The sequence below is a fragment of the Heterodontus francisci genome, unplaced genomic scaffold, assembly GCF_036365525.1.
Source record: "Heterodontus francisci isolate sHetFra1 unplaced genomic scaffold, sHetFra1.hap1 HAP1_SCAFFOLD_484, whole genome shotgun sequence".
In the NCBI taxonomy this organism is placed as follows: Eukaryota; Metazoa; Chordata; class Chondrichthyes; order Heterodontiformes; family Heterodontidae; genus Heterodontus; species Heterodontus francisci.
Window position 1 is genome coordinate 155266 of NW_027141664.1, and position 18275 is coordinate 173540.

At 47.2% G+C, this 18275-nt stretch overlaps 1 protein-coding gene across 1 annotated transcript in view; it reads right to left on the reverse strand.

Annotated features, from left to right (window-relative positions):
• Window positions 1–18275, reverse strand: part of LOC137364330 (dynein axonemal heavy chain 6-like) — a 1069890-nt gene that overhangs the window by 82298 nt on the left and 969317 nt on the right. The window contains exon 33 of the mRNA XM_068027612.1: window positions 16970–17082. Within this exon, the coding sequence (XP_067883713.1) occupies window positions 16970–17082 (113 nt within the window). The remainder of the gene's footprint in view (window positions 1–16969; window positions 17083–18275) is intronic.

Here is an 18275-nt window from a genome sequence, read left to right on the forward strand (position 1 = left end):
GTATATCCAGAGAGTGGGTAATATATATCCAGAGTGTGACGGAAACCACACCTGCCAAATGGAAACATATTAATTTTGTCATATGGAATACTGTTTGAACTGGTACTGAACTTTGAACAAATTTGTTTAAAAAGACCACAGGACTGAGCAGCTGAAAACATGGCTGCACATTTGCACTCTGAGAGACAGCCGCCTGGAGAGACAATGGAAGTACTCCCTGAATCAATTAGTCAGATGGGTTTTCTCAATAGTGATGGTCAAAAGACATTCAGAGACATTGAACGTGTAAGAGCTAGCATTCCACAACACCCCCCCCCCCCCCCCCACCCACCCCACTGAGTGCATCTTGTAAGTCTGGAGGAATCCACAAACCTCGCAGGCGAGGTTGCTTCAAGCAAGGAGCTAGTCACATGACTAACCTGCTGGCCAACCTGGGGATTAATTGAATTGTGCTCACAGTAAAGTTTTGAGACAGACTGCAATTGAACTTCAAGAAGAAAGCACCTTTTTCTCTCTGTCTCTCTCTCATGCAAAGTATCAGGGACCCATGAAAGTAACTTAAGCCTCAAGACAGTAGACCGCTGCAACCTTCTATACCAGCAAAACCTGTTTGAAAGTGTGAACGGGGCCCAAACGAGAACTGTAAGACTTAACTTCAATCAAAGACTTTACATCCAACCCAAAACCGGTAACTGAATTCCATCTACTACTTCAAACCTTTCTCCTTAAATTCTTTCGCCTCCTTTGTCTCTATTTGTGTGTGTTTATTGCGTTTGCATGCTAGCATGGCCGTGTCATGTCTTTTTGAGGTTTTAACAGAGTTAGAGTTTAAGGTTAATAAATGTACACATTTCTTGTTTAAACCTAAGAAAACCTGTCTGGTCGATTTCTTTACAATTACAATTAGACAGCAGTGAGCAAGGACTCACTGAGGGGAAGTTAAAACATGTTACGGCCAAACTAGGAAAAGGTCAAGGGGGAGCCCTGGACCCCTTCCTCACCTGGTCATAACAGAAATTTGGGGGCTCGTCCGGGATTGGACCCACAGATAAATGAGAAATTGGAAGTGGGAAGTCAAATTAATCCCAATCAAAAAGAGAAAAGATTTCAATACAGGTTTTCTTGTGGTTGTGTGTGTTAGAATACGAACATGTCCATGACCGAAGCCAGTACACTTCCAAGTCAGGGTGAAGTAGCTTGGGATAAGTTAAAGGCATTGTATGTGGAGGAGTTGAGAAACATGGTTGAGCAGTGTGGGATCACTTTCCGTGCCAATGTTAGGAAGTCTGAGCTCCTAAGCCTAGTGGGCAACCATTTTTCCCTTGAATCTGAAGAATCAGAAACAGGGTTAGAAATAGACTCCAATAGGGTATTGCTAGCAAAGATACAACTGGAACGGAGGAAACTTGAATTAGAAAACAGGGAAGAGAGAGAGAAAGAGAGAGACAGGAGAAAGAAAAAGAGAGGAGAGAGAGAAAGAAAGACAGGTGAGGGAAAGAGAAAGACATTTCCAGAAGGAACGGAAAGAAAGAGAGCTGAGGCAGATTGAGTTAACTAGGGGGCGACAGAGTAACCCCAGTGAAAGCATGGAAAATACAAATGGTGAGGGGCTGTGTACCGAGTTTTAAACATTTTCCCAACTGATTCCTAAATTCAATGAGGAAGATGTGGAAGCAATTATTTGTATCTTTTGAGAAACTGGCAAGCCTGTTAAAATGGCCAGCTGAGAATTGGACTCTTCTGGTGCAAAGCAAGCTAACAGGAAAAGTCCATGAGATTTATTCTCTGTTGCCAGATGAGAGTTCATCAAATTATGAACTGACTAAAAATGCTATCCTCAGGCCATATGAGCTAGTACCAGAAGCCTACCGACAGAAGCTGCGAACCCTCCGGAAACAAGCTGATCAAACTTACTTGGAGTTTGAGAGAAGTAAGCAGCTGGCTTTTGATCAGTGGTTGAGGGCTCTTAAAGTGCAGCCCAGGTATGAAAACCTCAGAGAGGTCATTCTCCTTGAGGAATTTAAAAACTCTCTCCCCCTCTCCAAAAAAACCCATGGGGAGGAACAAAAAGTATAGCGAGCGAGGCAAGCCACAGTTCTGGCTGATGAGTTTTCTCTAATATACAAGTCGGTTCTCCAGGGGAAAACCTTTCCTAGTCACCCCCACAAATCCGAAAAGGACAAAGGGTGGGAAGGTGATAGGAGCCCAAGCAGTCCTGGGAGAGAAAGAAAAGCAGGACACACAGTGGGTCCTTCTCCAGTCAAAAAGGATAGTGCTGTAAGTAGGAGTGAGACCCAGAGACCTGTGTGCTTCCATTGTAATAAAACAGGTCATCTAAGAGCTGACTGCTGGAAATGACGGGGAAAGCCTGTAGGGTTAATCAGTCCCGCTCAGTGCAGGAGAAGGGACCCTGATGGAAAGCACAGCAGAACAAGCTGTGGCTTTAACTACAGCAGTAGTAAGGCCCAGGAAGCATACTGTTGTGGCTGCAGAAAAATTTAATAGGATTTCTGAAGGTTATCAGGATTTTGTGTCTGAAGGGAAAGTAACCCCATACCCCTCGACTGGGGTAAGCAAGCCCTTGGTAATCTTCAGGGATATAGGGGCCGCCAGATCCCTTTTACTGGGAAAAGGCCTGATCTTTCTCCCAGACAGTGCAGTAAATGGTATTGGAGGGCAGTGTACACCCGTACCTTTAAACCAGGTGCACTTGGAGTGCAACCTAGTTTTGGGACCGGTGACCGTAGGGATTGTCCCTAGTTTGCCTGTGGATGTGGTTGACCTAGGTAATGATCCTAGGTAATGATCCATGGGGGCGAAGGTGGTAGCTTCCCCAATAGTGAAAGAGAGACCGCAGGAAGTCAGAGAGACAGGGCAGGGGCAGGAGACGGTCCCCTGCATTTTCCCTGATTGTGTAGTGAATCCGGCCTTGATCAAACCAGCTCCCCAGAGGAGACTGAATTGGCACTGCAGGCAAATGACCATGAGGTCTGTCTGACTGAGACTTTCTTTGGAAAGTTAGAGGACCAAGGGAATGGATGAAATGAATCTTCCCTAGCTGAGCTGACCCAGTACTGAGAGAGTTAGAACAGGCTGCCCAGACTGAAATTGAAGCAGAGGGGGTCCCTGACTGCTACTATTTAAAGAATGAGGTACTGATGAGGAAGTGGAGTTCTCCTCACAGACCCGAGGACAAAGGGTGGACAGTGGTTCACCAGTTAGTACTGCCACAGACGTACTGGAGAGAAATATTAAGAAAGGCCCATGAGATTACAGTATCTGTACATGTTGGTATACGAAAAACCAAAGCCCACATAAGGTTTGACTGGCCAAAACTCCACAAAGATGTTTAGTTTAGTTTAGAGATACAGCACTGAAACAGGCCCTTCGGCCCACCGAGTCTGTGCCGACCATCAACCACCCATTTATACTAATCCTACACTAATCCCATATTCCTACCACATCCTCACCTGTCCCTATATTCCCCGACCACCTACCTATACTAGGAGCAATTTATAATGGCCAATTTACCTATCAACCTGCAAGTCTTTTGGCTGTGGGAGGAAACCGGAGCACCCGGAGAAAACCCACGCAGACACAGGGAGAACTTGCAAACTCCACACAGGCAGTACCCAGAATTGAACCCGGGTCGCTGGAGCTGTGAGGCTGCGGTGCTAACCACTGCGCCACTGTGCCGCCCTGCTGGAGTATTATAGGAGTTGCCATGTGTGCCAGGTTGAGGAGAAACCCCAACCTGCAGTGAAATCTGCACTCCTAATTCCTGAATCGGCTTTTGGGAAATCCTGCAGCAGAGGGCTGGTAAATTGTAAGGGACCCCTGCCGAGAGCAAAAGGGGTCAGACAGGCACAGGTCTGGCAAAAAGATGGAAAGGAAAGAGGAAAAAGGGACAAAGAGGACAAGTTAAAGGAGGTCTGAGAGGATTCCCCAATGAAAACCCCTACTGTCCAGTTAGCCAAACCTGAAATGTTTGAACAATTAAGACCCCACATCATCCTAGGTAAATGCAGACACCTGAAGTATCAAACCAGAGTTGCTAACAGCACTTACAGAAACCTGCAGAGACAAAAAAAGACCTCAAGAGGGCAGAGAAACCATGAGGCCAATGCCTCACCTAGTCGAAGTGCCACGGGGGCGTGAAGTAGAATCTGGACAAATACTTGGAAGCAGGAATGTTCCAGATGACAAAGGGAAGATTAACAAAGAATCCCCCACAATCAGGAGAAAAGGGAACCAACCATCCCCTAAAGTGAAAAGTACTTGCATGACTCATCACAGCACTGAAAAAGAGATCAGAGTGGATCCACCCACTGCCATCTCCTGTGATCAGAACTCCAAACCAGGGTTAACTAAATCTAACCGTCCCCCTGCAGACCTCAACAGGAACAAAGGCAGCCATGGAAATGTGCAAACTGCAAACCTCCCCAAAGCCATATGTTTATTGGGATGCCCATTCCCAATGTATTGCTGATAGTGAGGAAACGTTAAACCCCTTGGGAAACACATATCTCAGACCCACCTCAAGAAAAGGTGCAATTTAAAGCAGCAAAGGAAAGGCAGACTGTAACAATTTTTATGATTTCTGAATGAATGAGAGAAATGCATTCGCATTTTCCTGTACTTTCTCTTCTTTCTACTTTATAATGAAATCCCCTCCCTAATGTCGCATTTCATTCAGCCAGCCAAATGGAAACACATTAATTTTGTCATATGGAACATTATTTGAACTGGTACTGAACCTTGAACAACTTGTTTAAAAAGATCACAAGACTAAGTGGCTGAAAACATGGTTGCACATTTGCATTCTGAGACAGTTGCCTGGAGAGACAATGGAAGTACTCCCTGATTCAATTAGCCAGATGGGTTTTGTCATTTGTGATTGTGAAAAGACTTGAAAGACATTGAATGTATAAGAGCCAGCATTCCACAACCACCCACCCGCACCACCCCCCCCCCCCCCCCCACCACCACAACTGAGTGTGTCTGGTAAGCTTGGAGGAATCCACAAACCTCGCAGGCGAGGTTGCTTCAAGCAAGGAGCTAGTCATATGACCTGCTGACCAACCTGGGGATTAATTGAATTGTGCTCATAGTAAAGTTTTGAGACAGACTGCAATTGAACTTCAAGAAGAAAGCACCTCTTTCTCTCTGTCTCTCTCTCATGCAAAGTTCCAGGGACCCAGGGAAGTAACTTAAGCCTCAAGGTAGAAGACCCCTGTAGACTTCTATACCAGCAAAACAAGTTTGAAAGTGCGCACTGGGCCCCAACGAGAACTGCAAGACTTAACATCAATCAAAAACTTTACATCCAACCCAAAACCAGTAAATAAATTCCATCTACTACTTCAAACCTTTCTCCTTTAATTCTTTCTCCTCCTCTGTCTCTATTTGTGTGTATGTTTATTGAATATGCATGTTAGCGTGTTTGCATCACATATTTTTAGTCGTTTTAACTGAGTTAGAGTTTTAAGATTAATAAATTAACACCTTTCTTGTTTAAACCTAAGAAAGCCCATCTGGTTGATTTCTTTACAATTACAATTAGAGAGCAATGAGCAAGGACTCACTAAGGGGAAGCTAAAAACACTGTGTTTTAAAAGTTAAATCTTGTTATGGCCAAACCAGGGAAAGAACGAAAGGGGAGCTCTAGACCCCTTCCTCACCTGGTCGTAACAAGAGAATGGGCGGTGTGTATCCAGAGAGTGGGTAATGCATATCCAGGAATGGGCAATGTAATCCAGGGAATGGGCAATGTAATCCAGGGAATGGGTAATGTATATCCAGAATGGGAAATGCATATCCAGAGAGTGGACAATGTATATGCAGAGAGTGTGTAATCTATATCCAGAGAGTGGGTAATCTATATCCAGGGAATGGGCTATGTATATCCAGAGAGTGGGAAATGTCAATACAGAATGTGCAATGTATATCCAGAGAATGGGAAATGTAAATACAGAATGTGCAATGTATATCCAGAGAGTGGGTAATCTATATCCAGGGAATGGGCTATGTATATCCAGAGAATGGGAAATGTAAATACAGAATGTGCAATGTATATCCAGAGAATGGGAAATGTAAATACAGAATGTGCAATGTATATCCAGAGAGCGGGTAATCTATATCCAGGGAATGGGCAATGTATATCCTGATAATGGGAAATGTAAATATTGAATGTGCAATCTATATACAGAGAATGGGCAATGTATATTCAGAGAGTGGGTAATGTATATCCAGAGAATGGGCAATGTATATACAGCGAATGGGGAATGCATATCCAGAGAATGGGGAATGCATATCCAGAGAATGGGGAATGCATATCCAAAGAGTGGGCAATGTATATCCAGAGAATGGGGAATGCATATCCAAAGAGTGGGCAATGTATATCCAGAGAATGGGGAATGCATATCCAAAGAGTGGGCAATGTATATCCAGAGAATGGGGAATGCATATCCAAAGAGTGGGCAATGTATATCCAGAGAATGGGGAATGCATATCCAAAGAGTGGGCAATGTATATCCAGAGAATGGGGAATGCATATCCAAAGAGTGGGCAATGTATATCCAGAGAGTGGGCAATGTATATCCAGAGAGTGGGCAATGTATATCCAGAGAGTGGGCAATGTATATACAGAAAGTGGGCAATGTATATCCAGAGAATGGACAATGTATATACAGAGAGTGGGCAATGTATATCCAGAGAATGGGGAATGCATATCCAAAGAGTGGGCAATGTATATACAGAGAATGGGCAATGTATATCCAAAGAGTGGGCAATGTATATCCAGAGAATGGGGAATGCATATCCAAAGAGTGGGCAATGTATATCCAGAGAGTGGGCAATGTATATCCAGAGAGTGGACAATGTATATACAGCGAGTGGGCAATGTATAGCTAGAGAATGGGGAATGCCTATCCAAAGAGTGGGCAATGTATATCCAGAGAATGGGCAATGTATATACAGAGAGTGGGCAATGTATATACAGAGAGTGGGCAATGTATATCTAGAGAATGGGGAATGCATATCCAAAGAGTGGGCAATGTATATCCAAAGAGTGGGTAATGTATATTCAGAGAGTGGACAATGTATATACAGTGAGTGGGCAATGTATATCTAGAGAATGGGGAATGCATATCCAAAGAGTGGGCAATGTATATCTAGAGAGTGGGCAATGTATATGCAGAATGGACAATGTATATCCAGAGAGTGGGTAATGTATATCCAGAGAGTGGGCAATGTATATGCAGAGTGTGGGCAATGTATATGCAGAATGGACAATGTATATCCAGAGAGTGGGTAATGTATATCCAGAGAGTGTGCAATGTATATCCAGAGTGTGGGCAATGGAAATCCAGAGAATGGGCAATGTATATGCAGAATGGGCAATGTATATCCAGAGATTGGTTAATGTATATCCAGCGAATGGGTAATGTATATCTGCAGAGCGGGTGATGTATGTCCAGAATGCGCAATGTATATACAGAGTTTGGGCATTGTACATCCAGAATGGGCAACGTATATCCAAAATGGGTAATGTATATCCAGAATGCGCAATGTATATACAGAGTTTGGGCATTGTACATCCAGAATGGGCAACGTATATCCAAAATGGGTAATGTATATCCAGAATGGGTAATGTATATACAGAGAGTGGGCATTGTACATCTGAATGGGCAATGTATATCCAGAATGGGTACTGTATATCCAGAATGGGTAATGTATATACAGAGAGTGGGCATTGTACATCCAGAATGGGCAATGTATATCCAGAATGGGTACTGTATATCCAGAATGGGTAATGTATATACAGAGAGTGGGCATTGTACATCTGAATGGGCAATGTATATCCAGAATGGGTAATGTATATCCAGAGAGTGGGCATTGTACATCCAGAATGGGCAATGTATATCCAGAATGGGTACTGTATATCCAGAATGGGTAATGTATATACAGAGAGTGGGCATTGTACATCTGAATGGGCAATGTATATCCAGAATGGGTAATGTATATCCAGAGAGTGGGCATTGTACATCCAGAATGGGCAATGTATATCCAGAATGGGTAATGTATATACAGAAAGTGGACATTGTCTATTTTTGTTATTCATTCATGGGATGTGGGTGTCTCTGGCTCGGAACTTGCAGGTGGTGCTGTTCACATGCATCTGCTACCCTTGTCCTACTAGTTGGTAGAGGTCGCGGGTTTGGAAGGTGCTCTCTAAGGAGTCTTGGTGCGTTGCTGCAGTGCATTTTGCAGATGGCACACACTGCTGCCACTGTGCGTCGGTGGTGGAGGGTGTGAATGTTTGTGGTTGGAGTGCCAATCAACCGGGCTGCTTGGTCCTGGATGGTGTCGAGCTTCTTGAGTGTTGTTGGAGCTGCACCCATCCAGGCAAATGGAGAGTATTCCATCACACTCCTGACTTGTGCCTTGTAGATGGTGGATAGGCTTTGGGGAGTCAGGATGTGAGTTACTCACTGCAGGATTCCTAGCCTCTGACCTACTCTTTTAGCCACGGTATTTATACGGCTACTCCAGTTCAATTTCTGGTTAATGGTAACCCCTAGGATGTTGATATGGGGGATTCAGCGATGGTAATGCCATTGAATGTCAAGGGGAGATGGTTAGATTCTCTCTTGCTGGCACTTGTGTGGCGCGAATGTTACTTGCCACTTATCAGCCCAAGCCTGGATATTATCCAGGACTTGCTGCATTTTTATACGGACTGCTTCAGTATCTGAGGTGTCACGAATGGTGATGAACATTGTGCAATCATCAGCGAACATCCCCACTTCTGACCTTATGATTGAAGGAAGGTCATTGATGAAGCAGTTGAAAATGGTTGGGCCTAGGACACTGCCCTGAGGAACTCCTGCAGTGATGTCCTGGAGCTCAGATGATTGACCGCCAACAACCACAGCCAGCTTCCTTTGTGCTAGGTATGACTCCAACCACTGGAGAGTTTTCCCCCCGATTCCCATTGACTTCAGTTTTGCGAGGGCTCCTTGATGCCATACTCAGTGAAATGCTGCCTTGATGTCAAGGGCAGTCACTCTCACCTCACCTCTGGAGTTCTGCTCTTTTGTCTATGTTTGAACCAAGGCTGTAATGAGGTCAGGAGCTGAGTGGCCCTGGCGGAGCCCAAACTGAGCGTCACTAAGCAGGTTATTGCTAAACAAGTGCTGCTTGATGGCACTGTTGATGACACCTTCCATCACTTTACTGATGATTGAGAGTAGGCTGATGGGGCGGTAATTGGCCGGGTTGGATTTGTCCTGCTTTTTGTGTATCGGACATACCTGGGCATTTTTCCAGATTGCAGGGTAGATGCCAGTGTTGTAGCTGTACTGGAACAGCTTGGCTAGGGGTGCGGCAAGTTCTGGAGCACAGGTCTTCAGTACTATTGCCGGAATATTTTCAGGACCCATAGCCTTTGCAGTATCCAGTGCCTTCAGTCGTTTCTTGATATCACGCGGAGTGAATCGAATTGATTGAAGTCTGGCATCTGTGATGGTGGGGACTTCAGGAGGAGGCCGAGATGGATCATCAACTCGGCACTTCTGGCTGAAGATTGTTGCAAATGCTTCAGCCTTATCTTTCGCACTGATGTGCTGGGCTCCCCCATCATTGAGGATGGGGATATTTGTGGAGCCTCCTCCTCCAGTTAGTTGTTTAATTGTCCACCACCATTCACGGCTGGATGTGGCAGGACTTCAGAGCTTAGATTTGATCCGTTGGTTATGGGATCGCTTAGCTCTGTCTATCGCATGCTGCTTACGCAGTCTGGCACGCAGATAGTCCTGTGTTGTAGCTTCACCAGGTCGACACCTTATTTTGAGGTATGCCTGGTGCTGCTCCTGGCATGCCCTCCTGCACTCTTCATTGAACCAGGGTTGGTCTCCTGGCTTGATGGTAATGGTAGAGTGGGGGATATGCCGGGCCATGAGGTTACAGATTGTGGTTGAGTACAATTCTGCTGCTGCTGATGGCCCACAGCACCTCATGGATGCCCAGTTTTGCATTGCTAGATCTGTTCGAAATCTATCCCATTTAGCACGGGTGGTAGTGCCACACAACACGATGGACGGTATCCTCAATGTGAAGGTGAGACTTTGTCTCCACAAGGACAGTGCAGTGGTCACTCCTACTTATACTGTCATGGACAGATGCTTCTGCGGCAGGCAGATTGGTGAGGATGAGGTCAAGTATGTTTTTCCCTCTTGTTGGCTCCCTCACCACCTGCCGCAGACCCAGTCTAGCAGCTATGTCCTTTAGGACTCGGCCAGCTCGGTCAGTAGTGGTGCTACCGAGCCACTCTTGGTGATGGACATTGAAGTCTCCCACCCAGAGTACATTCTGTGCCCTTTCCACCCTCAGTGCTTCCTCCAAGTGGTGTTCAACATGGAGGAGTACTGTGACTGAAGGGTCACTGACCCGAAACGTTAATTCTGCTTCGCTTTCCACAGATGCTGCCAGACCTGCTGAGTAGTTCCAGCATTTCTTGTTTTTATTATGGAGGAGTACTGAGTTATCAGTTGAGGGAGGGCGGTAGGTGGTAATCAGTAGGAGGTTACCTTGCCCATGTTTGACCTGATGCCATGAGACTTCATGGGGTCCGGAGTCGATGTTGAGGACTCCCAGGGTAACTCCCTCCCGACTGTTTACCTCTGTGCCGCCACCTCTGCTGGATCTGTCCTGCCGGTGGAACAGGACATACCCAGGGATAGTGATTGCAGTGTCTGGGACATTGTCTGTAAGGTATGATTCCGTGAGTATGACTATGTCAGGCTATTGCTTGACTAGTCTGTGGGACAGCTCTCCCAACTTTGGCACAAGCCCCCAGATGTTAGTAAGGAGGACTTTGCAGGGTCGACAGGGCTGGGTTTGCCGCTATCGTTTCCGGCGCCTAGGTCGATGCCGAGTGGTCCGTCCGGTTTCATTCCTTTTTATTGACTTCGTAGCAGTTAGATACAACTGAGTACAACTGAGTATATCCAGATAGGCAATGTATATCCAGATAATGGACAATGTATATCCAGGTGAGTAATGTATATCTTGAGAGTGGGTAATGTATATTCAGAATGGGTAATGTATATGCTTGGAATGGGTCATGTATATTCACAGAGTGGGCAATGTATATGCAGAGAATGGACAATGTATATCCAAGGAGGAGGTAATGGATATCTCGAGAGTGGGTAACGTATATTCAGAATGGGTAATGTATAATCCATAGAATGGACGATGTATATCCAGAATGGGTAACGTATATCCATAGAATGGACGATGTATATCCAGAATGGGTAATGTATATCCAGAATGGGTAATGTATAATCCATAGAATGGACGATGTATATCCAGAATGGGTAACGTATATCCATAGAATGGACGATGTATATCCAGAATGGGTAATGTATATCCAGAATGGGTAATGTATATCCATAGAATGGACGATGTATATCCAGAATGGGTAATGTATATCCATAGAATGGACGATGTATATCCAGAATGGGTAATGTATATCCATAGAATGGACGATGTATATCCAGAATGGGTAATGTATATCCAGAGAGCGGGTAATGTGTATCCAGAGGGTGGATAATGTATATCCAGAATGTGTACTATATATCTAGAAAGTGGGTAATGTATATCTGGGGAATGGGCAATGTATATCCACAGATTGGGCAATGTATATCCACAGATTGGGCAATGTATGTTCAGAATGGTTAATTTATATCCAGAGAGTGGGCAATATATATCCAGATATCCAGAAGGAGGGATTTTGGGATCTGATTTAGAAGGGGGGATCTGTTCCGGAAGGAGGGATTGCGGATCAGATCTGGAAGGAATCTGGGGATCTGATCTGGAAGGATGGATCTGGGGATCTGATCTGGAAGGAGGGATCTGGGGATCTGATCTGGAAGGAGGGATCTGGGTTTCTGATCTGGAAGGAGGGATCTGAGGATCTGATCTGGAAGGAGGGATCTGGGGATCTGATCTGGAAGGAGGGATCTGGGTTTCTGATCTGGAAGGAGGGATCTGGGTTTCTGATCTGGAAGGATGGATCTGGGGATCTGATCTGGAAGGAGGGATCTGGGGATCTGATCTGGAAGGAGGGATCTGGGTTTCTGATCTGGAAGGAGGGATCTGAGGATCTGATCTGGAAGGAGGGATCTGGGTTTCTGATCTGGAAGGAGGGATCTGGGTTTCTGATCTGGAAGGATGGATCTGAGGATCCGATCTGGAAGGAGGGATCTGGGGATCTGATCTGGAAGGAGGGATCTGGGGATCTGATCTGGAAGGAGGGATCTGGGTTTCTGATCTGGAAGGAGGGATCTGAGGATCTGATCTGGAAGGAGGGATCTGGGTTTCTGATCTGGAAGGAGGGATCTGGGGATCTGATCTGGAAGGAGGGATCTGGGTTTCTGATCTGGAAGGAGGGATCTGGGTTTCTGATCTGGAAGGATGGATCTGGGGATCTGATCTGGAAGGAGGGATCTGGGGATCTGATCTGGAAGGAGGGATCTGGGGATCCGATCTGGAAGGAGGGATCTGGGGATCCGATCTGGAAGGAGGGATCTGGGGAACCGATCTGGAAGGATGGATCTGGGGAACTGATCTGGAAGGAGGGATCTGGGGATCTGATCTGGAAGGAGGGATCTGGGGATCTGATCTGGAAGGAGGGATCTGGGGAACTGATCTGGAAGGAGGGATCTGGGGATCTGATCTGGAAGGAGGGATCTGGGGAACTGATCTGGAAGGAGGGATCTGGGGATCTGATCTGGAAGGAGGGATCTGGGGAACTGATCTGGAAGGAGGGATCTGGGGATCTGATCTGGAAGGAGGGATCTGGGGATCTGATCTGGAAGGAGGGATCTGGGGATCTGATCTGGAAGGGGGGATCTGAGGATCTGATCTGGAAGGATGGATCTGGGGATCTGATCTGGAAGGAGGGATCTGGGGAACTGATCTGGAAGGAGGGATCTGGGGAACTGATCTGGAAGGATGGATCTGGGGATCTGATCTGGAAGGAGGGATCTGGGGATCTGATCTGGAAGGAGGGATCTGAGGATCTGATCTGGAAGGATGGATCTGGGGATCTGATCTGGAAGGATGGATCTGGGGATCTGATCTGGAAGGAGGGATCTGGGGATCCGATCTGGAAGGAGGGATCTGGGGATCCGATCTGGAAGGAGGGATCTGAGGATCTGATCTGGAAGGAGGGATCTGGGGATCTGATCTGGAAGGATGGATCTGGGGATCTGATCTGGAAGGATGGATCTGGGGATCTGATCTGGAAGGAGGGATCTGGGGATCTGATCTGGAAGGATGGATCTGAGGATCTGATCTGGAAGGATGGATCTGGGGATCTAATCTGGAAGGATGGATCTGAGGATTTGATCTGGAAGGAGGGATCTGGGGATCTGATCTGGAAGGATGGATCTGAGGATCCGATCTGGAAGGATGGATCTGAGGATCTGATCTGAGGATCCGATCTGGAAGGATGGATCTGAGGATCTGATCTGGAAGGATGGATCTGGGGATCTGATCTGGAAGGATGGATCTGAGGATCCGATCTGGAAGGAATGATCTGAGGATCTGATCTGGAAGGAGGGATCTGGGGATCTGATCTGAGGATCCGATCTGGAAGGATGGATCTGAGGATCCGATCTGGAAGGATGGATCTGGGGATCTGATCTGAGGATCCGATCTGGAAGAATGGATCTGAGGATCCGATCTGGAAGGATGGATCTGGGGATCTGATCTGAGGATCCGATCTGGAAGGATGGATCTGAGGATCTGATCTGGAAGGATGGATCTGGGGATCTGATCTGGAAGGATGGATCTGAGGATCCGATCTGGAAGGATGGATCTGAGGATCTGATCTGGAAGGAGGGATCTGGGGATCTGATCTGGAAGGAGGGATCTGGGTTTCTGATCTGGAAGGAGGGATCTGGGTTTCTGATCTGGAAGGATGGATCTGGGGATCTGATCTGGAAGGATGGATCTGGGGATCTGATCTGGAAGGAGGGATCTGGGGATCCGATCTGGAAGGAGGGATCTGGGGATCCGATCTGGAAGGATGGATCTGGGGAACTGATCTGGAAGGATGGATCTGGGGAACTGATCTGGAAGGAGGGATCTGGGGATCTGATCTGGAAGGAGGGATCTGGGGATCTGATCTGGAAGGAGGGATCTGGGGAACTGATCTGGAAGGAGGGATCTGGGGATCTGATCTGGAAGGAGGGATCTGGTGATCAGATCTGGAAGGAGGGATCTGGGGATCTGATCTGGAAGGATGGATCTGGGGATCTGATCTGGAAGGAGGGATCTGGGGATCTGATCTGGAAGGAGGGATCTGGGGATCTGATCTGGAAGGATGGATCTGAGGATCTGATCTGGAAGGATGGATCTGGGGATCTGATCTGGAAGGATGGATCTGGGGATCTGATCTGGAAGGATGGATCTGAGGATCTGATCTGGAAGGATGGATCTGGGGATCTGATCTGGAAGGATGGATCTGGGGATCTGATCTGGAAGGAGGGATCTGGGGATCTGATCTGGAAGGAGGGATCTGGGGAACTGATCTGGAAGGATGGATCTGAGGATCTGATCTGGAAGGATGGATCTGGGGATCTAATCTGGAAGGATGGATCTGGGGATCTGATCTGGAAGGATGGATCTGGGGATCTGATCTGGAAGGATGGATCTGAGGATCTGATCTGGAAGGATGGATCTGGGGATCTGATCTGGAAGGATGGATCTGGGGATCTGATCTGGAAGGATGGATCTGGGGATCTGATCTGGAAGGAGGGATCTGGGGATCTGATCTGGAAGGAGGGATCTGGGGATCTGATCTGGAAGGAGGGATCTGGGGATCTGATCTGGAAGGATGGATCTGAGGATCTGATCTGGAAGGAGGGATCTGGGGATCTGATCTGGAAGGATGGATCTGGGGATCTGATCTGGAAGGAGGGATCTGGGGATCTGATCTGGAAGGATGGATCTGGGGATCTGATCTGGAAGGATGGATCTGGGGATCTGATCTGGAAGGAGGGATCTGGGGATCCGATCTGGAAGGAGGGATCTGAGGATCTGATCTGGAAGGAGGGATCTGGGGATCTGATCTGGAAGGATGGATCTGGGGATCTGATCTGGAAGGAGGGATCTGGGGATCTGATCTGGAAGGATGGATCTGAGGATCTGATCTGGAAGGATGGATCTGGGGATCTAATCTGGAAGGATGGATCTGAGGATCTGATCTGGAAGGAGGGATCTGGGGATCTGATCTGGAAGGATGGATCTGAGGATCCGATCTGGAAGGATGGATCTGAGGATCTGATCTGAGGATCCGATCTGGAAGGATGGATCTGAGGATCTGATCTGGAAGGATGGATCTGGGGATCTGATCTGGAAGGATGGATCTGGGGATCTGATCTGAGGATCCGATCTGGAAGGATGGATCTGAGGATCTGATCTGGAAGGATGGATCTGGGGATCTGATCTGGAAGGATGGATCTGAGGATCCGATCTGGAAGGATGGATCTGAGGATCTGATCTGGAAGGAGGGATCTGGGGATCTGATCTGAGGATCCGATCTGGAAGGATGGATCTGAGGATCCGATCTGGAAGGATGGATCTGGGGATCTGATCTGAGGATCCGATCTGGAAGGATGGATCTGAGGATCCGATCTGGAAGGATGGATCTGGGGATCTGATCTGAGGATCCGATCTGGAAGGATGGATCTGAGGATCTGATCTGGAAGGATGGATCTGGGGATCTGATCTGGAAGGATGGATCTGAGGATCCGATCTGGAAGGATGGATCTGAGGATCTGATCTGGAAGGAGGGATCTGGGGATCTGATCTGGAAGGATGGATCTGAGGATCCGATCTGGAAGGAGGGATCTGGGGATCTGATCTGGAAGGATGGATCTGGGGATCTGATCTGGAAGGATGGATCTGGGGATCTGATCTGGAAGGAGGGAACTGGGGATCTGATCTGGAAGGATGGATCTGAGGATCTGATCTGGAAGGAGGGATCTGAGGATCTGATCTGGAAGGAGGGATCTGGGGATCCGATCTGGAAGGAGGGATCTGGGGATCCGATCTGGAAGGATGGATCTGAGGATCCGATCTGGAAGGATGGATCTGGGGATCCGATCTGGAAGGAGGGATCTGAGGATCTGATCTGGAAGGAGGGATCTGAGGATCCGATCTGGAAGGATGGATCTGAGGATCTGATCTGGAAGGAGGGATCTGAGGATCCGATCTGGAAGGATGGATCTGGGGATCCGATCTGGAAGGAGGGATCTGGGGATCTGATCTGGAAGGATGGATCTGGGGATCTGATCTGGAAGGAGGGATCTGGGGATCCGATCTGGAAGGAGGGATCTGAGGATCCGATCTGGAAGGATGGATCTGGGGATCTGATCTGGAAGGAGGGATCTGGGGATCTGATCTGGAAGGATGGATCTGAGGATCTGATCTGGAAGGATGGATCTGGGGATCTGATCTGGAAGGAGGGATCTGGGGATCTGATCTGGAAGGATGGATCTGGGGATCTGATCTGGAAGAAGGAATCTGGGGATCTGATCTGGAAGGATGGATCTGGGGATCTGATCTGGAAGGAGGGATCTGGGGATCTGATCTGGAAGGATGGATCTGAGGATCCGATCTGGAAGGATGGATCTGGGGATCTGATCTGGAAGGAGGGATCTGGGGATCTGATCTGGAAGGATGGATCTGGGGATCTGATCTGGAAGGAGGGATCTGGGGATCTGATCTGGAAGGAGGGATCTGGGGATCTGATCTGGAAGGATGGATCTGAGGATCCGATCTGGAAGGATGGATCTGGGGATCCGATCTGGAAGGAGGGATCTGGGGATCTGATCTGGAAGGATGGATCTGGGGATCTGATCTGGAAGGAGGGATCTGGGGATCTGGCTGTTCTTACCTTTGCTGAGCACTTGCAACAAACTGTCTTGACCAGGACTTGAAGAAGTTCACTCGCTCAATAAGGTCATCAATCCATGATCCAAGAGGTTTGCATGATTCATATGAATGGAGCTGTACCAGATGACAAACAAATTAAATTGTGAGGGAAGTAAAGTTAGAAAAGAACCACTCCACAACTGTTCAATAACCTCATTACTAAAAGTCTTCTGTGTTGCACACACTTCCTATTGGCATCACCTTTACATAAGAACATAAGAAATAGGAGCAGGAGTAAACCACAGGGCCGCTCGTGTCTGCTCCACCATTCAATACAATCATTGCGATCCTGGACCTCAACTCCACTTTCCCGCCCACTCCCCATATCCAATGATTCCCTTAGAGTCCAAACATGTGTAGATCTCAGCCTTGAATAGACTCACTGACTGAGCATCCACAGCTCAAAGATTCGCAACCCTCTAAGTGAAGAAATATCTCTTCATCTCAGTCCCGTTATCTTGAGACCCTGTGTTCTAGATTCCCCAGCCAGGACAAACATCATCTCAGATCTACCCTTTCAATCCCTCTCAGAATCTTACATGTTTCAATAGATTACCTCTCATTCTTCTAAACTCCAGAGAATATAGGCCCATTCTACTCATAGGACAGCCCTCTCATCCCAGCAATCAAACTTATGCAGCTTTGTTAAACCCCATCTGAGACAGGTATATCCTTCCTAAGGTACAGAGATTAAAACTGTACACAGTACTCCAGCTGTGGTCTCCCCAAAGCCTTGAACAATTGCAGCAAGACTTCCTGACTCTTGTACTCCAACCTGCTTGCAATAAAGGCCAACGTACCATTTGCTTCCAAATTGTGTGCTGTGGCTGTATGTTAACTTTCTGTGTTTTGTTACAAGGACACCCAAATACCTCGGAACATCGTAATTTAATAGTTTCTCACCATTTCAAAAATATTCTGTTTTTCTGTTCTTCCTACTGAAGTGAATAACCTCACAATTCCCCACATGATACTCCAGCAACCACTTTCTTTCCCACTCATTTAACCTGTCTATATCTCTTTGCACTCAGTGGGCTGGATTTTACTGGGCCTCGGGACTCTGACATTGGGACTAAATGGGGCTCCTGAGCCTGCACTTGCTGGCATTGAGAATGCCGGCACAATCAGCCCAAAGGCAGCTTCCTAATTGGCTGCCTCTGTGTTCGCCATCCCAGCAGGCTCCAATCAGAGGTCTGGCAGCTCTGGAGCCTCAGCAGACCAAACGGCGAGGTGGCCGCTGCTGAGTCAGGTTAGGGACTGTGACAGCA